The sequence below is a fragment of the Spermophilus citellus genome (genome assembly GCF_964194105.1).
Source record: "Spermophilus citellus genome assembly, chromosome: 14".
NCBI lineage: Eukaryota > Metazoa > Chordata > Mammalia > Rodentia > Sciuridae > Spermophilus > Spermophilus citellus.
The window spans coordinates 67,716,085-67,744,014 of NC_138194.1; the positions used below are offsets into that span (position 1 = coordinate 67,716,085).

The 27,930-nt window shown below is 32.6% G+C and overlaps 1 protein-coding gene across 12 annotated transcripts in view; it reads left to right on the forward strand.

Annotated features, from left to right (window-relative positions):
* VPS13B (vacuolar protein sorting 13 homolog B) overlaps window positions 1–27,930 on the forward strand; it is a 753,213-nt gene that overhangs the window by 58,315 nt on the left and 666,968 nt on the right. For all 12 annotated transcript variants that reach the window (XR_014018703.1, XM_081265604.1, XM_081265602.1 and 9 more), the window contains 6 exons: window positions 4,026–4,294; window positions 16,159–16,254; window positions 16,907–17,029; window positions 17,476–17,613; window positions 18,658–18,745; window positions 22,197–22,388. Coding sequence is in view for 11 of the 12 variants with exons in the window: in XM_081265604.1 (XP_081121730.1) it covers window positions 4,026–4,294; window positions 16,159–16,254; window positions 16,907–17,029; window positions 17,476–17,613; window positions 18,658–18,745; window positions 22,197–22,388 (906 nt within the window). In the remaining variant the exon portion in view is untranslated. The remainder of the gene's footprint in view (window positions 1–4,025; window positions 4,295–16,158; window positions 16,255–16,906; window positions 17,030–17,475; window positions 17,614–18,657; window positions 18,746–22,196; window positions 22,389–27,930) is intronic.

Here is a 27,930-nt window from a genome sequence, read left to right on the forward strand (position 1 = left end):
GTTCCCTGGTGGCTGGTTGTATGAGTGACGAGTTTCCTTTCCTCAGTGCCCTGAGTTATGCACTCATTTTGTCTCAGAGAGGGGTTTCATAGGGCTGCAGAGGCAGTGACATCATCAGGATTAGTGTGCTTACATAACCAACATCATAAGAAGGAATTATTCTTATATGCAACAAAATAGCTTTCTTTAGTTAACAATAACTTGCCCTAATTCCTAGGGTGCACAAGAGAAAGCTGGATTTTCCTTTTCAGGCTTGTTCTCACTGTTCCCTTTATTTGGCTTTTTAAAAAAAATTTATTTTTTATTTTATTTTTATTTTTTAACACAGAGGGGGCAGTCGGGCATTTAGGGAGTTGTTATTTTCTTGTTCTCCTTTTTATTTAGGGATGATACAGCTTTTTTTTTTTTTTTGTTCTCAGCGGACACAACATCTTTGTTGGTATGTGGTGCTGAGGATCGAACCCGGGCCGCACGCATGCCAGGCGAGCGCGCTACCGCTTGAGCCACATCCCCAGCCCATTTTGGGTGGGGTGTTGCATGTATCGGTCATTTCCCCCTTTCTTATTACAAGAAACATTGTCTGAATAAACCATCTAACTATACCACAGTTTCTTTCCCCCACCCCATTTTCCTGTTGATTAACAGAGGTTTTATAGTTTTGAATTCTCTCTAGGTTTTGCCTACTGTAAATTAGGTTTCCAGGAACTTTCTTGCAAAAGTTTCATGTAGAGTTGTGCTGTTCTTTCTTTTTGGTAAATACCTAAGAGTTAGAATTATATGTTTTAGGTTTTTAAAAAACTACCTGGATTAGACACATTTCCATCACTACTAATAATACCTAGATAATCAACTTATAAAGGGAAAAGGTATATTTTGGCTCATACTTTTGAAGCTTTTATTCCTTGATGGACTGACCCCATTTGCTTTGGGCTTGTCATAAAGCAGCACATCCTGATGGGAGCAAGTGTTGAAGCAAAATGGCTCACTTGGTGGACAAGAAGCAAAAGAGAAAGGAAGGGATGAGGTCCCACTATCCCCTTGCAAGGCATACATTCAGTAACCCAAAATCTTTCTACCAGACCCTACCTACTAAAGACTCCTCCACTTCCCAATAGTGCCTCTCAGGATAGCTATCCTTTAACAACATGTGGATCTCTGAGGGACACTTACCTAAACCATAGCACTACCTCACATTTTTTCCAAAGTAGTTGTACCATTTTACATTCCTGTCAACAATGAGTGTTTCTAGTTGCTTTCTATCTTTATAACATGGTGTGGTCATCATATTTTTCCTTTTTGCCATTCTGATCTGTGTGTTGTGGTATCTCATGGTTTTAATTGCTATATCTTTCATAAGTAAATATTTTGAATTTTTTCATGTTCGTGTTGACCTTTAATAAATCTACCTTTGTGAAATGTATGTTAAATAAATTTAAGAACTTTTAAAAACTATTTTTGGGCTTCTTTAGTGGTTTGTAAGAGTTCTTTGTTTATTCTGAATTCAAATTATTTTCTTTGCCAGTTTGTGATTTGCGTAATAATATTTTTTTCCCTCATACTGGGGATCAAACCCAAGGCCTTTCACACACTAGACAAGTACTTCAGTGCTGAGGCATGTCCCCAGCTCATTGCCCCTTCATTTATTAGTAGGTATCTCTTGAATAGAAGTTTTAAATTTTGATAAAATGTAATTTTCAAATTTCTTTTATAACTTGCTTTTTGTGACCTAAGAAAATGACTAGGTTTTTCTTGTTTATTAAGAGAGAAAGAAAGCAACTCCACTGTTTGATTTCAGTGACATTTGAATTAGTTTTCTTGTATTTTTTAAAGCATGGACCCTTAACCTTTTTTCGGGGTGTGTGCCAGGGATTCTTTTGACATTTTGGTAAAACCTGTGAACTTTTTCTCAGAAAGTTTTAAGCATCTTCATTATGATGTTTCTTAGGATTATATCTTTATGTTACTTGCAGGTTTTATATCTGCGGGTTTACAGTTTATATATATATATATATATATGTGTGTGTAAAAATTTTGGCCATTATGTCTTCAAAAATTTTTTATTTCCTGGTCTATTTTTTTAGGGACTCCATTTCTATGTATGTTATTCTGCTTAATGTTTGAGAGTTGCTGTTTATGTTCTTTTATCCATTTTATTTTTCTGTTTCATTTTGGATAGTTTCTACTTCAATTAAAATTTACTAATCTTTGTTGTCTGATCTGTTGGTCACATCTAGTATATATTTTATATATATGAAATTTTTATAAATGTATAAACATACATATATTTTATTTTTATCTTTAGAAGTTCAATTTGGGTTTCATTTTATACTTCATGTCTCTCCCCTTAACATGTTTACACTTTCTTGAACATATGCATTTATTTGTATAGTTGTTTTAATGTTTCTGTTTGCTTATGCTATGATCTTTGTGAATTCTGGATACATTTCTGTTGATTGACATTCCCCTCATTATGGAATATATTTTCCTTCTTTTTCGCTTCTCTAGTATTTTTCCTTTTTTGTGGTACTAGAGATTGCATTCAGGAGCTCTCTATTTCTGAGTGCTTTGGGTGTATCCCTAGCCCTTTAAAATTTGAATTTTTTTTGAGACAGGGTTTACTAAGTTTCCCAGGCTTGTCTAGAACTTCTGATTCTCCTTCTGCTTCAACCTCCTGAGTAGCTTGTATTACAGGCATGAGCCACCATGCCTGGCTTTTTTTTTTTTTTTTTTTTGGTGAGTCAGGGTCTTGCTAGTTGTCCAGGTTCATTTTAAACTCTTGGACTGAAGTGATCCTCCTGCCTCATTTACCTGAATAGCTGGGACTGTGGGCACTTACCAGTCTGTACCTAACTTCCCAATAATTTTTAATTGGATGTCAGACATTATAAATTTTGCCTTGTTGGGTGCTGGATTTTTTTTGTTCCAACAATTATTTCAGTTCCCTGGAAACAGTTAAAATCTTTAAGGCTTGTTTGTAGGTTTGTTAGATGGGATCAGAATAGCCATTTGCTTAGACCTTTTTTTTTTGTTTGTTTGTTTTAGTTGTAGATGGACACAATATCTTTATTTTATTTATTTATTTTTATGTGATGCTGAGGAATGAACCCAGGGCCTCACACATGTGAGGCGAGCACTCCACCGCTGAGCCATAACCCCAGCCCCCTGCTTAGGCCCATTTTATTCTCATTACTAAGATAGTAACTCTTCTACTTGATGAATTAAGAGCACTTGCCTAGCATGTGTGAGGCACTGAAATTCTCAGCACTGCATATAAATAAATTTTAACGAAAGGTCCATCAACAACTAAAAAAATATTCAACAATCAAACCTGAATCAGTGATTACCACTTTAGTTTTAATGGTTAGACAAGAGGGATCTAGAGACCAGTTCTGTATACCCAAGCTGGTCATTGTTTTCCCGAGCTGAAGTGACCTGATTTCTTATTTTATAACTGATAATCAGTTTAAAATCGATGATTTCCAATTTGACATTTTACTAGGAATAAATTAATGAGTGGTTGGAATCTATATCTTTAGTCTGCCAATTCATGACTGATAGAATTTCTTTTCTGAAATTTTTTTATCTTTAGAGTAGGAAAAGTATGAATATATCTTATCCACTAATAAGAGTCACCAACATCATTATTTTTCTTAACTGCCTATAAAAGTTACTTCTTTGTAACATTTAGTTTTATTATTTTGGATAATTTTTGTAGATCATTCTGGTATTAGGTTTCAGTCTTTCAACACATTATTCTTATTTTTGAGAAGCAAGTGTTTGTGGATGGGACTTTAAGTTATCTTATTCTTTTATTTATTAAAAACACTTAAAATTATGTGTAGTTGATAAAGTGTCATCCACATTACATTAACCCTAACTTATAAAGACTGACACAATACAACATAAAACATTGTGATATTGTTTTCAAATGATAATATTAATGCATGATTTTAAAATGAGATTTAGATTTCTTTTTTAAAATTGTTTTCTTAATTTATTTAAATCAGCTTTATTTTGATTCCTAGGTGCTGAAGATGAAACAAGAATAGATATGCAGTATCTTGTTCAGTACAAAGGCCAAGAGTTGTATTCACAACAAGATGAAGAGCAGCCACAGGGATGGGTATCCTGGGCTTGGTCATTTGTACCTGCAATTGTGAGTTATGATGATGGTGAGGAAGACTATACTGGGAATGATTCTACATTAACCATACATCAGCAGAAAGTACAGACTTTGAAGGATCCTATTGTTTCTGTAGGATTTTACTGCACAAAGGCAACTGTGACTTTCAAAGTAGGTGTATTTTCTTTTGCTGCTAATATCTCTTTTTAACTTTAATGCTTAAATTTTTATTGCTAGTAAGATTCTTGATTAACAAAATGTTGTTTTGTACTCAGTAGACATAATAAAACATTTTTTTTTACTGTTTTTCAATTGGGGTATTATAGTAACATGTAAAAGTAGAATTCATTTTGATATATATGCATGTAGCATAATTTGGCCAATTATAATCCACAGTGCCTCCCTCCTCTTTCCCATCCCTCTAGCATATACCTTGATCCCCTTCCTCTATCTATCTCATTGTGATCCCTTCTATTTTCATGGGATACTCCTTTTTAATAATTTCTCATTTCTCTCCAGTTTCCACATATCTGAGAAAATATTTGACATGCTAAGTGAAATAAGCCAGATGCAGAAACCTTCTACATCTGGCTTATTTCACGTAGCAGGTTGTTCTCCATTTCTGTCATTGACTAGCAAATGTCATAATTTCATTCTTCTTTATGGCTGAGTAAAACTCCATTATGTGTATACACCAAATTTTCTTATCCATTTTTCTGTTAATAGGCAACAAGCCTGGTTCCTTAACTTTAGTATTGTGAATTATGCTGTATAAACATTGATTTGTATGTGTCGCTATTGTGTACTTACTTTCTTTCTTTTAAACAGATACCCAGGGTGGGAGAGTGAGAGAGATGGTTGTTCCATTCTTGGTCTTTTGAGAAATCTCCATATTGTTTTCCAGAGTGGTTGTGCCAATTTGCAGTTCCACCAACAATGTGTGAGGGTATCTTTTCCCCCCACATCCTCATCAGCATGTATTATTATTTGTATTCTTGATGATTGTCATTCTAACTGGAGTGAGATGAAATCTCAGTGTAGTTTGCAGCATACCTGCGTGGATATGTTGGAGTGTTGACCTGATGTTTTCTTCTAGTAGTTATGCTGTTCCCAGTTTAATTCCTAGTTCTCTGATCCTTTCTGAATTGCCTTTTTTTTTTTTTTTTTTTTAACATGGTGAGAGCATATGTTTTTCTAGAATATGTTTTTGACACCTTTGTCAAGGATCGGATGATTGTATGTATGTGGATTTGTCTGTGTCTTGTATTTCATTTGTCTTTGGGTCTGTTTTAAAGCCAAGACCATGCAGTTTTTGTTAATATAGCTCTGTAGTAGTATAATTTGAGGTCCAATAGTAGTGTGATGCCTGCAGCATTGCTCTTCTTGCTAGGATTGCTTTGGCTATTCTGGGTCTCAATTGTTTTTTTTTTTTTATTTTTAAAATTTTTTGGTGGTAGATGGACTTTTCTTTTATAATTTATTTATGTGTGGTGCTGAGCATTGAACCCAGTGCCTCACACATGCTAAGCAAACGCTCTACCACTGAGCTACAACCCCAGCCCTTGGGTCTCTATTCTTCCAAGTGAAATTTAGGACTATTTTTTTCTAGTCCTGTGAAGAATGTCATTGGTATTTTAATGAAGATTGCATTAATTCTGTAGAATGCTTTTGGTAATATGGCCATTTTTACAGTATTAATTCTATGGCCATTTTTACAGTATTAATTCTATCTATCAAAAAATGTGGTAGATCTTTCCATCTTCTGAGATCTTTAGTCTTTAAATTTCTTATTCTATAATTTTCATTATCATGATCTTTCACTTCATTGATTAGATTAATTACCAAGTATTTTATTCTGTTTGAGGCTTGATAAATGGAATTATTTTCCTTATTTCTTCTCAACTCATTAGTGGAGTATAAGAAAGTTATTCATTTTTGTATGTTGCTCTTATATCCTGCTACTTTGATGAATTTGTTTTTCAGCTCTAAAAGTCTTTGATTTTTGGGGGGTTTTCTAAGTATAGGATTCATGTTACCAGCAAGTAGAGGTACTTTGCTGATTTAGTTTTATATTTGTATCCCTTTAATTTTTTTTCTTGCCTGATTGCTTTGGTGAGAGTTTTTATGAACTATGTTGAATAGGAGTGATGAGGGTGGATATCCTTACCTTGTTCTTGATTTTAGAGGAAACACTTTGACTTTTTCTCCATTGTATATGATGTCATCTTTATGTTTATCATATATATCCTTTATGATATTAGATAAGTTCGTTCTATCCTTACTGTCCTCAGTGTTTTTAATATGAATGAGTGCATTATTTTGTTGGAAGATTTTTCTGCCTGTTTTGAAATGATCATGTGATGTTTATCCTTAACTCTCTATGTAGTGAATTTTCTTTGTTGGAAGACTTAAAATTGGTCTTGTTGCTTGATATTTGTTTGTTTAGATTTCCATATCATCTTAGTTCAGTTTTGGTAGGTCATATGTGTCTCGAAATTTTGTCAACATTATCTAGATTTTCCATTTTATTATAAGTTTTGAAAAATAGTTGCTAATGATCCTGGATTTCAGAAATATCTGTGGTGATGTCTTATTTTGCACCTCTAATGTTGATTTTTTTTTCCTTTGATTGGTTTGGCTAAGGGATTTAACAATCTTGTTTATCTTTTCACAGAAGCAACTCTGTTGTATTGATCATTTGTATCTTTTTTATTATCAATTTTGACTTTGACAATTGTTCTGTCTTCTACTGATTTAGGAATTAGTTCTTGCTTTTCTAGCATGGTGAGAGATAGATAGTAATCTCAATTATCTGCAATTACTTCAGAATGAAGCCTTATACTAATTAGCTTTAAAAAGAAGGTTTTTTTTGAGAGAGAGAGAGAGAGAATTTTTTTTAATATTTATTTTTTTAGTTTTTGGCAGACACAACATCTTTATTTGTACGTGGTGCTGAGGATTGAACCCAGGCCGCACGCATGTCAGGCGAGCACACTACCGCTTGAGCAACATTCCCAGCCCCTAAAAAGAAGTTTTGAAAATGTTCTCCATAATTTCTTTTAATCCAAGTGTAAAATGAGAGAAATGTTTTTGAGTAGTTTGGGAAATTAGATACTAAATACAGTAAATGTACTATTAAACCACATAGAGGTTATAAAGGGAAAAGGAAGGAAATGAAGAGACCAAAAAAAAAAAAAAAAGAGAATAAAGAAAACAACAAAGATTAAAAGTAGGAAATATGAGAGGGAGTTTGAGACAGGAGCAGGTAAATGCAACAGGCACAAGAAAGACTAGAGAGGAGTATTTTAGTCAGCTCTTGTGTTGCTCTGACTGACTGGAATTCCTGAAAAGAACATTAGAATATTTATTTGCTGTCTTTATTTTTTATGTAGACACTCAATACTATAAACTTTCTTCTTAGAACTGCTTTTATACAATCCTAGAGATTTTAATATATTGTTTCTTTTTTCTCACTTGTTTGAGAACATTTTCTCCCTCTATTTTTTTTGTGACCCATTCCTTGATCAAAAACATATTATGCAATCTCCATATGTTAAATTGATTTGTTTTTTTGTTATTTTTCATTTCATTCTATTATAGTCTAATAAGATGCAAGAAATTAACTTGTTATTTTATGTGTATGTGTATTTCATAAGAGTTTTTGTATGTCCTAAAATATGGTCTGTTTTTGAGAATGTTTCATGTTCAACTGAGAAGTGATTTCAGTTGTTGCTATAGATGTCTGTTTGGTCCATTTGATTAATGGTATTTTTTTTTTTTTAATTTCTGAAGAATCTTTACTTAGTTTGTCTGGATGATCTATCTTTTGGTGAGAGTGGTCAATTGAGATTACACACCATTTTTGTATTGGGGGTCTCTGTGAGCCTTTTGTCAAGTGGAGCTTATTTTATGTAATTACTAGCATTGATATTTGGGACATAAATATTTAAAATCTTTATATCTTGTTGGATAGTTCCCTTAACCAGTATAAACTGATCATTTTTGTCTCTTTTGATTAATTTTGGCTTGAAGTCTATGTTGTCAGGTATGAGAGTAGCTACTCTTGCTTGCTTTCAGTCTCTGTTTGCATGAAATATCTTTTTCTAATTTTTTACCTTTAGCCTGTGAATGTCTTTGCCTGTAGATAAGTCTCTTATAAACAACATATGTTTGGGTCATGTTTTTAAATCTACTGTGCCAGTTCATTTCTTTTACTTGGAGAGTTGAGACCATTTACATTCAGTGTTATAGAGAGATGGTTTTTATTTAATTTCTTCTGCATGTAATATTTCACTAAGTATTTTCTGTTGAGCTGGCTTAGAAGTTATGAATTTGTTTAGTTTCTGCTTATCTAGGGAGGTTTATATTTCATCTTTAATTCTAAAGGATAATTTTGCTGAATATAGCAACCTTGGTGGCAACCATTATCAGTCAATCATTGATATATATTTTCTAGGGCCTCCTGGATTTTAGAGTCTGAACTGAGAGGTTAGCAGAAAGTCTAATTGAATCATCTCTGAGTATTACCCATGTTGTTTCTCCTGTGGCTTTTAGAATTCTATCCTTTTGTATCTGTATATTAGGCATTTTAATTACATTTTGTCTTAGGGTATTTTTTGATCTTGTCTATTTTGAATTCTAAATACCTCTTTGATTTGGATTCTCATATCATCCACAAGGTTTAGAAAATTTTCTGATAGTATGTCACTGAAAAGTTTCTGTATTCCTTTACTTTATATCTTGCTGCCTTTTTCTAAGCCAATGATTGTAGATTATCTCAGTTGTTTTCAATATTCTGATCATGGTCTGTTAACATATTTTCTTTATTGATGACTCTATTTTCAAGATTATATGCCTTGTCTTTGAGGCCTAAAATGGGTCTTCTGTGTGGTCTAATCTGTGGATGATGCTTTCAAGTGAAGTTTTAATTTGATTGAGTCTTTCATTTCTAGGATTTATGTTTGGTTGTTTTTCAGAGTCTCTCTCTTTATTGAAATGTTCTTTCATTTCCTGAATTTTCTCATAGTTTGTTTTTTAAATATTCTTTTAGTTTATTGATAATTTTAAGTATCAACTTTCTAAACTCCTTATTTGAAATTTCCTCCATCATAGTGTCAGTGGGGTCAGTTGTTGAATTCTTGTGAGCTACTTGGGGTGATTTATTTCTTTGCACTTTGATATCATTAGTATTTCTACCCATCTGTTGGGATGATTATTCTACTTTTATAGAAGAAACTTTTTGGTGAGTGCTTTCTCTTTACTAAGTGTCCTAGTCTGAGTGAATCCAAGTGTCAGTATTCCTACTCAGTGTGCTCCTGCTGCTGAATTCAGTATCAAGCTCCACTGTGAGAGATAGATAGTAATCTCAATTATCTGCAATTACTTCAGAATGAAGCCTTATACTAATTAGCTTTAAAAAGAAGTTTTTTTTTTAAGAGAGAGAGAGAATTTTTTTTTAATATTTATTTTTTTAGTTTTCGGCAGACACAACATCTTTATTTGTACGTGGTGCTGAGGATTGAACCCAGGCCGCACGCATGTCAGGCGAGCATACTACCGCTTGAGCAACATTCCCAGCCCCTAAAAAGAAGTTTTGAACATGTTCTCCATAATTTCTTTTAATCCAAGTATAAAATGAGAGAAATGTTTTTGAGTAGTTTGGGAAATTAGATACTAATTACAGTAAATGTACTATTAAACCACATAGAGGTTATAAAGGGAAAAGGAAGGAAATGAAGAGACCAAAAAAAAAAAAAAAGAGAATAAAGAAAACAACAAAGATTAAAAGTAGGAAATATGAGAGGGAGTTTGAGACAGGAGCAGGTAAATGCAACAGGCACAAGAAAGACTAGAGAGGAGTATTTTAGTCAGCTCTTGTGTTGCTGTGACTGACTGGAATTCCTGAAAAGAACAATTTAGAAGAGGGAAATTTTATTTTGGCTTACAGTTCCAGAGGTTTAGTCCATGGTTGGTTGAATCCATTGCTCTGGGCCCAAGGTGAGGTTGTAAGCCATTACAAAAGGGTGTGGAGGAATGCTGCTCCTTTCATGGCACCCACGAGGGTGAGGGAGGGCAAGGGTGAAGGGAAGAATTCTTTTAGGGCACAATCTGCAGTGTCCCACTTCCTGTGTCTATGCCTTACCTGCCTACAATGATCACCCAGTCAATCCTTTTATACTAGGTTGGACTGATTGGGTTACACCTTTCACAATCATTTGACTTCTGAATAATCCTGCATTAGCACGGGTGCTTTTGGAGGAGATCTCATATCCAAACCATAACAGAGCACTTATAAAACTGAGCTAGCAGAAGAAAGATAAAATGATTCCATTTAAAGCTTTAAAACATTTGAGGAAATATACTTAATTGGATTTAGGACTATAATATTGAATAATTAGATTATTATTCAATATGTAGATTCAATATGAAAAATAATTTCTGCCTGACCAAAACTGACATTTGAAATATTTATGATATTCCATGTTGAGCTTTTTTGAGGTGATGAGATTTCTTATTAGGTCTTCCTGATTTAATTTTATCAGGATTGGAACTTTCAGTGGATGCCTAGGGCTTTTGACTTTGCCTCCAAGTTTCTCTGGGTGTGGAGATAGTGATCTAAAGATAGTGATCTAAGTTTTAGAAATCCCCCTCCATTCTTTGTTGTGTTCAGGCACCTACTAGCTTCCTGGTGGTTCAGAGGAGATAGTCCCTAATTTTTTGTTACTTAGCAGCCAGGTTTCTCCCTGTTAGGGATACAGGTTTTTGTACCTTCCTGAAGAGAAGTTATAGGAACCCAGAGCTATAAAATCTGGTGTGGGCTCCCTGTGTATTTTTCAAAGCAGTAAAAGACAGGTGCTACCTGATGTGGTGCTGGGTGGCCCTTGGGAGGTGTAGTGCTGCTGTACCCCTCTGGTGTATGTGCAGGTCAGTGGGCTTGTATCTGGACACATTCAGAAGTGGCTTGTGTCTGTGGGACAGTACTGTGTTGCATATGCATGAGTAGTTACCTCCAGGAAATGCCTAGCATGAGCCCCCAAGACTGAATGAGCTTGGTGTCTACTGGTAGCTTTCGGATTCCTAGTTATGTACCCTCTGAGTGGTACAATACCTTTCTGGGACACAGGATCTTCTGTTCTGATTGGTGTGGTTCTGGAGCCAGCTGCTCTTGTTTGTTAGCTCAAATGCCCAAATATGCATTCTCAATGGCGGTGACATCTACTGGTTGTTTCTGTTGGGTGCAGGGGTGCAAGGATCAGGGCTATTGCTGGCTGCTATGGATTGCACCTGTTTTGCTGTGTTGGTGATTATGGGTAGTGGCTCTTGTCTAAATGCTTGGTAGCTGTCTGTGACCATGAGACCTGTACGGACAGGTCCTCTTTGGGGTGTTTGAGCTGTGCTCTATCATGGAAGTCTCTACCCTATTGCATAGCATAGGAATTTTACCTGCCATTGGAGAAGGGTGTCAGTTGGCCTATCTTTGCCTGTGTTATGGCAGCCAGCACTACTAGGGTACATTTCCAGTGTTGCAACCACTGAGAGTGACTGGCTCTCAGATCAGCTTCATCTGACTCCCCTTGTCTACTGATGGGGGAGGGTGTTTCTATAATCTTTTGCTAGCAGCTATCTCTCTGCAAGATCCTTCTACACCAATTACTAGGACAACCAGTTTCAAAGGTGTTCCTTATAGTTTTATGTGTTTTTATCTACAGATATGGAAAGAAAACTGTATAGAGTTTATTTCTTCTAGGATGAGTAGCTATGTGTGGTCTCTACAAAATGCCTGCCCTCCCTGGCATAGCTTTCTACCAGCAGTTTGAGCTGAATTGTGCAGTCTCCTTCACTTTGTTGTTCCTGTCCTGTTTGTTTATTTATTTTTTGGTACTGGGGATTGAACCCATGGGCACTTAACCACTGAGCCACATCCTCAGCATGTTTTTAATTTTTATTTTGAGGCAGGACCTCATGTGTTGCTGAGGCTGGCTTTGAATATAAGATCCTTCCTGCCTCAGCTTCCTGAGCCACTGAGATTACAGGTGTGTGCCACTGTGCCAGCTTTCTTCACATTCTTGCCGATAGTTTTTTTTTTTAATATATTTTTTATTTTATGTGGTGCTGAGGATTGAACCCAGTGCCTCACACATGCTAGGCAAGCTCTCTACCTCTGAGCCAGCCCTCTTGCTGGCATTTTATTACAAAATTTCTTTGCAGGGCTATTTATATACAGTTTCTCTTTTTGCTTTTCACTTTTTAAGACAGTCTCAATTTCTTAAATTTATCTTCTAACTCAATTTCTAGCAACATTTAACATACCTTGACCATTTCTTCCATTAAAAATGTGAGTAAAACTATATATTCATAATAGTATATAATGATGAAGTTCATAAAGAGCAGTAAAATGAATACCCGTTTATTTATAAAATATAAAGTTCTTATACTTTTGCTATCTTTTATTATTCTTTGGTCATATTTTGCCTTCTTTTGTGCCCCTGGGTTTAATTTGAAGGAAGGAAGACTTATTGGAAAGAAGGAATATTGGTTCATTCAAATAGAAAGTCCCTACCTGGAGAAACCAACACATATATATGTGCTAAAATATCTACCAAATATAACCTAACCTGAGTTTCAGGTTATTTGTTTTCTTACTTTTTATAATACAGTTACCATACATGTATTATCCCTGAACAATATATTAATTCATGCAATAGATATTTATTACTGCCAGCTTTGTTTCAGGCACTGTTTTGTCTGTAGGGATAAGTAGTGAATAGATGTAAACCCTTGCCTCTTAAAACTTGTTATTGTTATAAACTGGTAAATAAAATACATAGTTTGTCTATTGATGGTAAGAGTTACAAAGAAAAACCAGGGAAGAAGAATAGAAAAGAAAGAGGATTATGTAACTTAAAATTGAATGATCAGGAAAGGTTTTTATTGTGAAAGGGATATTGAAGCAAGGATTTGTGATGATCATGAATTTGTAGAGGCACCAGTCATTGTGGTTGTGCTTTTCTCTGGTCATATTCCACTACTTGAGTAAAGATGAATGAAAGGTAAGGTAGAGGACAAGATCTTTGTAGGAGTGGAGGTAAAGAAACTGAGAGATCAGACTTTAAGATGACCCTCTCCGTGAATATTGAAATCACCAGGAATCATGACAATGGTAATGTAATGTGAGAGAGAATCCAAACCAAAATCTTCATAGAATAAATAGAATGACTTGGAAATTGCTTTGACTGCAACAAGGAAGGGTGGAGAGTCATACCACTTGTTTAATATTTTTGCTGTATGTTTTAAAATGCTGCTGTTAATAACACTGTGTTACATATGTTTTAGCACGTGTGTATGTGTGTGTGTGTGTATATATATGTGTGTGTGTGTGTGTGTGTGTGTGTGTGTGTGTGTGTGTGTGTGTGTTAAGAATTTCTCCAGGTAGGGTCTTTCTGTTTGAATGAACCAGTCTTCCTTCTTTCCAACAAGCCTACCTAACTTTCTTCCTTCCAATTGAATCCAGGGGCACTTAAACCACTGAGCCACATCCTCCTACCTTTTTATTTTATTTTATTTTATTTTGGGGGACAGGGTCTCACTGCATTGCTTAGGGCCTCACTAAGTTGCCAAGGCTGGCTTTGAATTTGTGATCCTCCTGCCTTAGCCTCTTGAGTTGCTGGGATTATAGGCCTATACTGCTTTGTCTGGCTCCTCTTTAATTTTTTTTTTTTTCCCCCCTGGGGCTTTCTTTGTTTACCATGTACTTTTTAAATCTTCTTTCTTGCTGCTTCTCTTTGATCTGACTTAAAATATTGGCATATGGGTCTTGGTCTTTAGCCTTATTGTATTTGGTTCTTAAGGTGGTATAATTTGATCATATGTAGATGCTGACAGAGTGCCAGATTTTTGCCTCCAGTCTTTACTTTGAGCTTTAGAATTTAGTTCCCTATTTTGTATTATTTTTGAACTATTTTGTCATCACTTGCATATCTAATAGTCATTAATTCCAGTCAAAAACAGAACACTTGATTTTTTTCCTTTACTCCTGATTTCCCCTTACTGTTTTACATTTCATTGAAATGCAACATTATTCACTCACTTGCTTAGACTTCAGCAATTATAAATCTTTTTTTCTTCTACCACATCCAGTTCATCAGCATATTCTGCCATCTGTATTTCTAGATTACATCCATTTCTGATAAACTTTAATGCTACTTGTAGACCTGAAGTTTTAAAACTTTTTGGTTTTAGGAGTCCAGCATGGTTTATTTTTAATATGAGTTTGCTAGGGAAGTCCAGATCTTTAAGTGCAATCTTTTCTGGAGAGTTTTGCCTGTTTACTGTTAAATTTGAAATTATTCCGGTACATTTCTATTATTGAAAAGAATTTTTTTTTCAGCTGAGTCAGAATCAGCATTTATATACAAAACTTTTATGTATTTTTTTGGGCAGTATTTGTTATTAAATATATCTTTTAAAATTTTAAAATATTTGTTTCTCAAAGATTTCTTTAAGGAAAATATATAGATATTTTGAAGGAAAACATTAGAATTCATGGATCAGCTTGGATTTGAAGAATGTATGGAATTAATTTGTGGTTCATATTTTGGTCAGAAAATAAGGTCATGTTTCTGCATTAGCATTTTGAACAGTTGATATCAGTCCAACAAAAATCATGCCAAATTAAATGTAGCATTTTTCTAATAATGTTTAAAATTGTTCTTGTAATGTTTGAATCCTTTTAATCAATTAATTGCTTTTTTCTCTGCAGTAATTGTAGACAGCTGAAGGGTGATCAAGTTTAAAAAATTCAATTTTATTTAAGCGTTTTAGCTTATAGAATTGTACTTTAAAATAGCATTGAATATACCAGTAGTAGGAATATCCAGGAATTAAGGACTTACTTGAAAAATATAGTTCATAAAAACTTTCTTATAAAAATGAGAATAATTAATTGGTTTTCAATAAACATAGTTAGACTTAAAATTGTAATCTTTTAATTAAATAAGTTTTATTTACTTAAATAGTTTTTTAAAAATATGATCTTTGACTTTGTGTTTAAATTTGAAGAATACTATGTAATCCTTTTAATGGGAATAATGGTAACTAAAAATCTTCTTCAAACCTAGGCAGTATCTTAATTTTTTAAAAATTGATTTTTTATTTTGTAGTTTTAGATATGGAAAAGTTGCAAAAATGGGACAGAGTTCACTTACATTGCTTACCCAGTTTCTCTTATTGTTGTGCCATCTTAGGCTATCACAGTGTATTTGTCAAAACTAAGACGCCAAAGTTGTTGCATGACTATTAAATTGCAGACTTTGACTGAGTTTTATAACATTCTTTTTTCCATACCATGATCATACTGGGATACCACATTCTATTTAGAGAAAAATTTTAAAAATGACTTAAATGATCTAATTTTGATAATATAGGTCATACTTTTGTAAACCATTTTTTTGCTTTTGTCAGCATTTCATTTAGTTCTTGTTATCTACGAGGCCACTCAAAAAGTATTTGTTGAATAACTGAATGAGTCTATGAGATATAGTATGAGACTGATAGAGAGTACCAGGATCCTACCTTCCTCATGGGAACCAGAAAGTTTTGTTGACTTATTTGTTTCTTCATAGCTTTCTTTCTTCTTTTTTAAAAAATTACAAATATTGTGAAAATTTAGAAATGATTGAAATTAAACATGGCTGAATGTATTAGTGAAAATAAATGAATTAAGTTTATAATATGTAAATTTTGGCAGAATATATGAATTGTTTTATAAGTGAGACTGTTAAATCTCATAGCTTTAACTTTTTAAAGCAGTATTAAGAAAGAGTTTTAAAAAAATGGTAAATAAGTTTATATTAGTATACTTAATTTTAATTCCATGAGTAATGTGTTACAGCTGTTTTTGTAGCACCTGTTTCCCTGCTTAATAATTAAGTTTCCTGAATCTAAAATTGGCCATGTTTTCATCAGGTCATCATAATAATGACAGCATATTACCATTAAATACTTGTTTTGATTTACTTAATATTCTTATTTTTTAGCTCACTGAAATGCAAGCTGAGAGTAGTTACTATAGCCCACAGAAAGTAAAATCTAAGGAAGTATTGTGTTGGGAACAAGAAGGAACTACCATTGAGGTAATCTCTCAATACTGAATATATTTAAAAAATGTCTTTGAATGTTTTTAAAGTTAATATTTACAGTTAACAAGTTAATGATAGTTAATAATAGTAGTATATTTAAAATATTATACTTAGTTGTATATTTCTGTTTTAGTATTCATTAGTATTGGTTGGAATAATTATTTCTTTTTTTTTTTTTTCTAGATTTCTTTTTTGTAGTTATAGATGGACAGAATGCCTTTATTTTATTTGTGTGTTTTTATGTGGTGCTGAGGATCGAACCCAGTGCCTCATGCATACTAGGCAAGCGTTCTGTTACTGAGATACAGCCCCAGCCCAGAATAATTATTTCTTTAACAAATACTTTAATATGCAACATGAATTTATTCCTTCATTTAGTGTATTTCTTTGTTTATCTTATATGTATGTGTGGATGTGTATGTGCATATTATCAGTCATGAAGTATAAATCATTGATGATACAGAGGATTGAGAGTACAGAAAAAAACATAACATAAATGTTTCTTACTTTCATACAGTTTATGATCTAAGGAGAATACATTTGGGTGTCTAAAGATGTCTAGCTAATTTAGAAATTTTATGAAGAAAGCATGTAATATTTTCATTGAATGTGTTTTTTAATTCTAATGTTTCCCTTCCTCTTATAGGCCCTTATGATGGGAGATCCTTTCTTTGACTGCCAGATTGGGTTTGTAGGCTGCAGAGCCATGTGTCTTAAAGGAATTATGGGTGTTAAAGATTTTGAAGAAAATATGAATAGAAGTGAAAATGTAAGTTAAAATTTCCTTTTCTCCATCCTTTTTTGAATTTGATGCAGGGACAATGAAGTTCTTAACCTTATAAAATCTGCTAGACTGCATATATCATTGGCTTGAGAGAGAAGCTTTACTGTTTTCCTGTACATTTCCCCTGCAAGAAATTATAGAACACAGGGGAATTTAAAAAGTTGGTAGCACTTAACACCTGGATATGAGTTCTAAATAGTTCCAATTCATAAATATTTCTTCTTTCCTTTTGTGGCAGCTACTTAGAGTTCCTATTTGGTTTGTAAAAATGTTCTTTGCCAAAAATAGGTGATGAAAGTGGAGACAGCATTCCTTATCTTATTCCTCAAATATTAATAATACTGAATGGATGTTATAAAGTTAAGGTTTTATTTTCTTTAACAGTTTAATGATTTTTTCCTCCTGTTTAGAAATTTTACATTTGTTTTCAGGAAGCCAGTTTCTTCATTTGTGGTGAAAATTTAAGCACAAAAGGTTTAACATACCTTACAAATTCATTGTTTGATTATCGAAGCCCAGAAAATAATGGTACTCGTGCAGAATTTATCTTGGATGCAGCTCATCATAAGGTCAGACAGTATATTTGAGCCAAATTCTGTGTTGTTGATTGGGTGGACACTCTGTGTGAATACTTGTGTTTGCCATATTTCTTCTCAGATAATATCTTCTGAATGCAAATTCATTTACTGAAACATTTAGAATGGTTTTTCCCAGCTTCTACATCTAGATAGGCTTAAGGAATGCACAGAGATGTTTAGTTTTATGTAATAATAACCATAGTTTATTTGTCCATGTACTGCTGAAATAGTCCTGGAGGAAATGTATAGAATTTTCTTTATTAATTTTTGTTACCTCTAGCATGTGAGGTTGATGAGAAGAAATGAATTTCCCTTTTCACTGTGTATACATTTTAGTACTATGTAAGAGTATGTGAAAATGTTTGTGGAATATTAATTTATAAAATAAATTTTAAAGTTCAAAAAAGTTACCTGAAGATTAACATAATAAATAATTTATATTTTTTTTCATTAAGATTTATTTTTGGCAGGGGTTATGGCTCAGTGGTAGAGCGCTTGCCTAGCATGTGTGAAGCACTGAGTTTGAGCCTCTGCACCACATAAAATAAATAAATAAATAAATAAAGGTGTTTTGTTTATCTCCAACTAAAAAAATTTTTAAAAAAGATTTATTTTCATAGTTAATAGTAAAGAATTTAATGTTGACATGCACAATTAACATTCATTTAGAATATTTTAGTATATCTTTAGTCTTTAAAATGTTTTAAGACCCATTTGAGAGTATATATTCTTAGGCAGTTTTGTGATAGTGATAAAGGTCAAGAATATAATATCTATTCCATTATAGGTACTCAGTAACTAGAAATTGTTGATAAAGTGGCCAAAATATCTGTAGAATTATGAAAGTCCTTTTGTGTGGTCTGCAGTAGAGGAAACATTATCTTTCTCAGAAGTGAATTCTTTGGGTACCAATCTATTCTTTTGTTTAGATAATCATTTGAGTTGATATAATCTATGTAAGGATATATATCTGACTATCAGGTTTTAAACTCAACTTTCTTCTATACAATGTATGTTTGCATGCTTTGTTTGCAGGAGACATATACTGAGATAGCTGGAATGCAAAGGTTTGGGGCTTTTTACATGGATTACCTGTACACAATGGAGAGCACCAGTGGCAAAGGTATTGGTTTCTTTTCTTTATGTTTGCTTTTCTTTGGGCAATAGAAACAAAGGCATCTTTAGAGTCAATTGGCATTTAACTGGTTGTATTCTGTTATGCTACATTTATATTCTGATACTTTGGGGAATGGTTTAATTTTAATGTTATGCTAGAATTTTCTTGGAATCTTGGCATTTTGTCCTTTTTTTTTGTACAGCTGATTGAAAAGACATTTTATATTACTGATGGTTCTCATATATGTACTAAATATTAGAAATTTAAGCATTAGATTTTATATTGTATTAACTTGTCCAAAAGAAACAATTTATTTTCTGAACTGAGTTAATTTTTAAGATTATATAGATATTTTTATTAAAAAGAGGGTTTGTTTCAAAGCAAAAAAAGTAGAGACAAATTATTCCAGTTGAAAAACCCATAAGTTTATCATTTTGTTATGTAATTATTATTTTGCTATAGGAAGTCAATGATGTTTTAAAATATTTCACCATTTGATATTTTATGTGCTCATATGATGTGCTTATTATGATTTTGGTCTTTTTTATATTGAAAAATAGGGTCTCTTTTTATTTTTTCACATTATTGTATTAAAATTATCTGTTTGTGTTAAGTTATTGTAGCCTTTTAACTAAGATCCAGCGTAATATATGTTAGGTGATAGGTACTGTGGATAAATAGATCAAAATGTTTCTTAAGAAGCCAACAAGTAGTGCAGAATTAGGCATTTAAATTAATGGTCATTATATTATTTGTTAAGAATAGTCATATAAATAGGTAAGAGCGGTCCAAGTAAGAAATTGACAGCTTTTGTTTGAGGGATTGAAGACCTCACCACAGAGTTGATCTTGATGTAAATTTTATCTAATGAGGAGAGATGATAGAGTAGTAATTTTCTGCTTTCTCCTTTTTGTAATGGTTTTTTGAATGTTGTTTTCATCAGTCAGTCCCTGGATTCGTTTTTTTACCCCTGAACTTTCTGTTGAAGTAATCTCATTCTTTTCTTGCATTGAAGTGCTTTATGTTGTTGATGCACATATCTGAATTTCTAGTATAGACTTCTTAAAAGTTCAGAATTAAATATCCAGTGTATCCTTGATATTTTCACTTTTGTGTCTCACAAATATCTCAAAACTGAGTATGTAAAAAATTGAATTGTTGACATCCCCATGACCACCTACTACCTGTATCCCTTCTTTATTTTCAGTCACCTTTTCTTGGAAAATTTTACCATTATCTTTTAGTTGCTCAAACCAGAACTCTGGTTATAATCATGATTTCTTTTTCAGCATTAAAGCCATTGCCTTTTATGGGGGGGAGGGGTGGAGTGTTATTTTTCATCTCTGAAATCTGTCTTGAATCATCCTTTTGTGTGTGTGTGTGTGTGTGTGTGTGTGTGTGGGTGTACCCAGGATTGTGCTTAGAAGCACTTGACCACTGAGCCACATTCCCAGCCCTATTTTGTATTTTATTTAGAGACAGGGTCTCACTGAATTGCTTAGTGCCTTGCTTTTGCTGAGTTTAGCTTTGAACTCACTGAGATTATAGGTGTGTACCACTGTGCCTGGCAACATCTCTTTATTTTGCAGCTGAACTTTTTTTTTTTTTTTTTTTTTTAAAGAAAATAACAAAATTCCACTGTTCACTTGTGATTATCAATGTACTTTAAATATGTGTTCATATTTCTTTACTCAGTAATCTTTTTATTTTTTATTTCCTTGCTTTTATGTAGCTATGTTTAAATGTTCATATTTCTTATTGTGAACCTGTATTCACTTATGTGTGGATGATGATGCTTATAATAATTAATATTTATTGGATTTAAATGTAGAGTTCTAAGTGTCTTACATGTGTTAGTTTATTTAATTCCCATAACCATTTATGGGAGATCTGAATAGTGTTATTTATACCTAACTTCTATGCATCAATATTAATTAGCATATCTTCTGTGAGTCAGTGTTAATTATGCATGTCAGAAATATGTGTCAGATGAACTTTGTATGTTTTAATTGACATGTAAGTCTATGTATGGATTTTGTATTTGTATTACATAGTCACCTTAAAAAATTTATGCCTACTGAGTCATCTTAATAAGTATATAAATAATACATTTAATTTTGTTCATGCTACTGACACTAAATATTAACTGTACTCCCTTGTATATTTTTGTAAAGTTATTAGAAGGTACAGATACAGACTTTTTGTATTTTATTAGGTCTTTCTAGATTCTAAAATTTTATTAATGCTGGAAAGTCTTATTTTCCTCTTCGTTTGAATAAACAAAATGGCTTAAAATTTAAAAAATATTTTATATTGTCACATGTAAAAATGGGTTTGTATATTATTTTTTATACGTTAATTTATTTATATATTTTTTGTGTTGCTGAGGATTGAACCCAGTGCCTTGCATGTGCTAGATGAGTGTTCTACCGCTGAGCCACAACCCTGGCCCCTATATATTCCTATATATTTTTTATATATTATTTCTAATATATATTAGAATTTGTATATTCTAATAAGAATTTGTATTAGATAATAAAAAATGTCTGTTGCGAGAACCAAGATTTCTTTAGAAAAGCTTTTGTTCCTCTTCAGTATATGGGCGATGAAGGATCTAGGGATATAGGACTGTATCATAGAGCAAAGTCATAATAGTTTTTTTTTTTTTTTTTATTGGTTGTTCACAACATTACAAAGCTCTTGACATATCATACTTCATACATTAGACTGAAGTGGGTTATGAACCCCCAATTTTACCCCAAATGCAGATTGCAGAGTCACATCAGTTACACATCCACAATTTTACATAATGCCCTATTGGTAATTGTTGTATTCTGCTACCTTTCCTATCCCCTACTATCCCCCCCTCCCCTCCCCTCCCATCTTCTCTCTCTACCCCATCTACTGTAATTCATTTCTCTCCTTGTTTATTTTCCCATTCCCCTCACAACCTCTTGTATGTAATTTTGTATAGCAATGAGGGTCTCCCTTCATTTCCATGCAATTTCCCTTTTCTCACCCCATAATAGTTTTATTCTGGCATATTTCAAAGCAGGTAACAATGTTCATTTTGATGGTCATTAGATAACCCTCAAAGTCCTTGTGCACATATATTTTTAAACTAATTTTCTATGAAACTTGAAGATAAATTGTAGTAAAGTGAAATTTCCTTCAAAGTTTCTCTAGATAAAAAACAATGGATCTAAGATCTTTAGGTTTTGCAGAACATTTTCTAAGAATGACCATTTTGATTTTGTAGTGCTTGTAGCATTAGATAATGGGAATCTGTACGGACATAAAGATAAATAACGTGGGCTCTCTGTATCTAGCTGATGAGAATTGTTTTGTAGGCATTTAGTTATTAGAAGCTAAAAAGATAAAAGTGAGATATTAAAATATATACTTGGTATATCTAATTGATGCTTAAAATACTAATGTAAAATTAAACTTCTTATAGGTTCTGCAAATCAACAAGACTTTTCTACTGGGAAAAATGAAGATTTGGGAGCAGTTCAAGAGAAGTCTACTAAAACCCTTGTTGTAGGTCCCCTTGATTTTCGCTTGGATAGCAGTGCAGTACATAGGATTTTGAAAATGATTGTTTGTGCCTTGGAACATGAATATGAACCATATAGCAGGCTAAAACCAGGTTTGTTTTGGCTTAATTCTGAATCTGTTTTAGTTGATTTGAATGATTATATACTCCATTTTGTCCTATTTGCTAACTTTCCATCTTTACTACATTTTGTCTGTCAGCAAGGACTTTTATGTATTCTGTCAGTTTAGAGAATGAACTTATGTGTGCAAGTTCTGGGAGAGGTAAAAATTGGAATTCATTTGCATTAGTACTTAATTTGCCAGTATTTAATTGTCATTTTCTTTTGTGTGTGTACTTGTTAATTATGACCATTTTTTTCCCCCGCACTAATGGATTCTAAGAGCCAGATATGAAGATGTCCTCTAAAAATACATATTTAACATTGAAGAAAGTGTTGGTACTACTAGTAGAAAGATATTTTTTTGTATTACTAATTTTTTTGAACATGGTACAAATGTATAGTTATCAGTTTCATAAAAAGACGAATTCTTTGTTAATGGAATAAAGGTCTTGAGTAGAGTAGAACAGAATATCATAATGAAGGAATCTAGAATAGTAGTTAAGAATTTTGCCTATGGAGTTAGACTGACTTGAAATCTGAACCCTACTTCTTATTGACCTTAGAAAATTTAATTAATGTTTCTGGTCTTCCATTTCTTTGTACTGTGTTCAGTTACTATGATAGAGGAGACTAATTGTCTTTCCAATATCTATTTTTCTTTTATTTTTATAATAGAAATTTCTGAAATGGAAATAAAGATTTTACATTCCAGGTATACTCATTTGACCACGTTCTGGCTACTACAACTGGAAATGAACTTCATATGTTTGGAATTTGGGTTCTGACTTTAAATGGGAAAGAGCATACCCTTTTTCCTTCTCCCTTTCTTTCTTTTGGAAAATAAATATAATGGCAGGAATTGGAGCTGCCATCCTACACTCTGAGCTGAAAGCTGCAGGGCTAAGGATGACAGAGCAGCAAGGTGAAAAGAACCTAGGTCCTCAATACTGTGGTATCACCATGTCCTTTAGACTCTAGTTGTTGAGTAAAAAGAAATAAGCTTGTGTTTTTTTGTTGAAACTTCTATTTTAGTTTTTACACAGCTACCTTACTGTTATACTAAATAATGAAAAATAATTTGATGTAGGTCCAAATATTTTTGTGAGCACTAAATGTGATAGTGCGTGTAAAAGCACTTAGCATAGTGCCTGGTGCAGGGTGTTTGACATGTTCATGCCTTTGTGGATTGTACCTTACCTGAATACCTATATTATGCCAGACTTTATTTGGTGTACTAGGATAGTGTGGCAGATAAGATATATGAAATCTCTGCCCTTATATCCTTATGGATTGGACAGAGTAGACAAGTAAACCTATTATTTTGGACATTGGTAAGAGTTTTGAGAATAAAATATAAGAAGAAGGAAAGAGAGCTAAAGATAGGAGGAGAGGAAAGCTGTTTGTTTATCTAAAACAAGAAAGTCATTTCTGAAGTGTTTATATATGAACTGACCCATGACTGTGTAAGGGAGTGAGACTTGCAGTTTCCTGAGAAAAGAGAGTTTAAGTAAACTTTAAGATAGGGACATCTTAGCTTTTTATAAAAGGAGAAAAGCAGACTGCATAGATGGAGCATAATAAATACTGGTAAGTCAGAGAGGTAGACATCACTCTGTTAGGTCTTGGGGTCAAAGGAATTTGGATTTTATTCTACAAATGTCTGTTCAGTCTACAGCTGAGTATTAAAAGGTGCCCTTGAATTTTATTCTAAATGTGATGAAAATCATTGGAAGGTCTTGAGTAAGGAAGATATTAACTTACTACTTTAATAGTAATTACCAAAGTTAATCTATTAGAAAAAATAATCCAATTAAAATTGGGCAAAATACATGAACAAATAAATATTTTATTGAGTGAAGAAAAAATTGTAATGGCAAATAAGCACATGAGGAGGTGTTCAGCATCATCAGTCAATGAAGAAATGCTACTTAAAACTACAATGAGATTGCAGATTGTTAATTAAAACTTTATTAGAATGGGTAAAATAAAAAGAGTGGCTAAATGGCTAAAATAAAAGTAGACACAATACCTTTATTTTATTTATTTTTATGTGGTGCTGAGGATTGAACCCAGGGCCTCACATATGCTAGGCAAGTGCTCCACCAATCATTAATTAAAAAAAAAAAAAAAGGATCTTCCTAGTTTTACTTGTACTCGTGTGTGTGTGTGTGTGTGTGTGTGTGTGTGTATGTATGTGAAAGAATGTGTGTGTATTGTGTACAATATTATCAGCCATGTAGGTTTGTCCCTGACCACATTCAGAAAGAACAATTCCAACACTATAAAGGTCTCATCTCTCTATCTTGTTCCTCTCTATTCTGTTATCCCTAACCCCTAAAACTATTAATGTGTTCCATTTCTGAAATTTTATTGTTTCATAAGTATTATATAAGTGGAATCAGTTAGTATATAAATCTCTGGGATTGATTTATTTTGCTAAGCAAAATTCTCTGGAGATTTATCTAAACTGTTGCATGTATCAGCAGTGATTTCTTTGTATTCCTGAGTAGTGTTACATTGTATGTATTTACTAAAGTTTGTAAAATCATTGAAGGATATTTGGAATGAGTCTGTTCTTGGGCTATTACAAATACAGCTGCTGGAGTAATTATGCACCTTTTTTTGTGAGAACATCAGATTTCATTTCTTTGGGATAAATGCCTACCTCTATAATTTATAGGTCATATGGTAGTTGTATATTTAATTTTTTGAAAGAAATTACCACATTCTTTTTAGGAGCAGCTGTACCATTTTACTTTTCCATCAGTAAAGAATGAATGATTCAGTTTCTTTACATCTTTTCACTATTTGGTATTGTCACTCTTTTTATTTTAGCCATTCTGATAGATATGTAGTTTTAATTAACAATCTGCAATCTCATTGTAGTTTTAAGTAGCATTTCTTCATTGATTGATGATGTTGAACACCTCCTCATGTGCTTATTTGCCATTACAATTTTTCTTTTTTACTTACTAAAATATCTGTTCATGTCTTTTGTCCATTTTTAATTGGATTATTAGTTTGAAAACATTGATCATTTTTCATTTTATATGTAAATTTGATCTATTTTGAATTCATTTTTTTTTTCAGAAGGAGTATATTTTAGGTAAATAATTTATTTATTTGCTCTTGATTTTCTAGTTGCTCCAGCAAGCACCATTTGTTCTTATGGTGGTCTTTCTTCTATTCGATTGGTTATGCACCAAAGTGAAAAATCAGAACAGGCAGTATTTGTCTTTCTGTATCTGGCTTATGATATATATGTGTATATATATATGTACATGTATGTATGTGTGTGTGTGTGTGTGTGTGTGTATACACACACATATATTTTATTTTTATATATATATATATATATATATATATATATATATATATAAAATTTCCCCCAAATCTTTTTTAGTTGTAGATAGACATAATAACTTTATTTTATTTATTTTATGTGGTGCTGAGAATTGAACCCAGTGCCTTACACATGCTAGGCAAGGGCTTTACCATTGAGCTACAGCCCTAGCCCCTGGCTTATGATATTTTAACACATGTATACAGCATGCACTTATACAATTAGGGTTATTTTAGTATTTCCCTCTCCTTATCATTTCTTTATGTGTAAAGACTTCAAACTCATTTCTTCTAGATCATCATTAAATACATAATAGGTTATTGTAAACTATAGCCATCCCTCTGTGTGTGGAACATCGGAACTTATTCCTTGTATCTGTGTTTTTGTACCTGCTGTCTAACTTTGCTTTATCCACCCTCTCCTCCACACTTCCCAGCCTCTACTAATAACTCTTATTTTTAACTTAGAACTAGTGATATAGAGTAGTGATCAGTGTTGACTCACCATTACAGTATTTAATTTTAATCAAAACATGTTGTTAAAACATTTAAAACTCTTATTATTGGTTAGAAATGTACAGAAAAGTGAAAAATCTAAAAGGAATAGTAAAGAATTATAAAAATAAACTTTAAAGTTTGTGGGAAAAATTTAATGAGTTGTGTGACTAGTGTTTGTCTTCTGGTATAACTTACAATATGAAATATATTCATAAGCCTTGATAAATTGTCATAACTCCTTTGGATAAGATTCTGTCATTTTGTCCTATATACTTTTAGTTCTTTAAAACCTATGAGAGTTTATGTCTTCCTTTAATGAGAATGAGTGATATTCCTTGTGTCACTTTTTCTGGGACATCCTCAGTCTTTTTATCACCTTGTTATAAGTTTGTTTTCACTAAGTTCTCTTGAGTCTTTAGAAAAGGTGCAGTGTTGATACTTCAAAGTTACCTCTTTCTTCCATTTCTCCATTTATGTTCACTTAGAATTTTACTTCCAGTGTTACCAATTTTTGTTCTCTGTACTTTTATCTTTCTCTGTTTGGATTATTCATTTTTGTAAAATGTCATGTAGGTTTATCAGTGGCACATGAGGCAACCAACTACTTGCTTTGCCATCTTAGCCTGAGTTCAGTAGCAGATGTACTGTAACCACTGTCTAAGCCTGACACAATTGAGAGAAATGATGTGATTGTTTTTTGATCATGATGCTCATCTATTATTTACCTATGATTTGTGAAGAACTAGAAGTTCATAATTTATGTAATTGCTCAGTTAATATAAATTGGCAATTGATATTTGAACCATAAGTGTGATATGTCATCATAGATTCTTTCACAGAATCAAATATAACAGATTCTTTCACAGCAACTAAGCAAAGTGAGAGCTTATTGTACATTTGTATACATATGTTTTTGAGTGCATACATATTAAAATTTAAGTTATTAGCACTTCTGCTGAATTCCTTTTTTTCTTAGCTTTTTACTGAAGTATATATACTTATTGGAAAGTATATAAAATTTAAGGATAGAGCACTATGAAATTTTTATACTAATCACATCTATTTAAGTAATTGGTCAGAAAATTGGTCAGGCTATAAAAGCTTAGCATCTGTTCAAAAATCTTCTTGTTACTAAATATTCTGTCTTAAAGAATAACCACTATTCCTATTTACTTACATCATAAATTTAGTTATGTTTATTTTGAATTCATAAATGGAATTACACAATATGTGCTCTTTTGTCTCTGGGCTAACCCACATTATGTTTATGAGATTTGTTGTGTAAGTTTCTGTTGGGAATTATAAAGTATTTATTCACATTAATGTTGATGAGTATTTGATTAGTTTTTAGTTCTGGCTATTTTTATAGTGAAGCTACAATCATTGTAGTGCATGTTATTTGGTAAATATATGTATACTTTGCTATTGAGCTACTAAAAGTGAAATCACTAGGTCAAATGATTGCATATATCACCTTTAGTAGAGATTTCCAAACTGTGTTCTTAAGTGGTTGAACCACTTTACACTCAGCTCAATGTGGGACTTTCACTTTCATTTGTCAAATTATGACTTGTTGTCAGTTTTCATATAGGTATGAACAGAATTTTTTTTATACTTTAAATGGTTAAAAATAAATTTAGTTCTGATTTACTTGAAAATTACATTAAACTTAATTTTGGGTATCCTTAAATA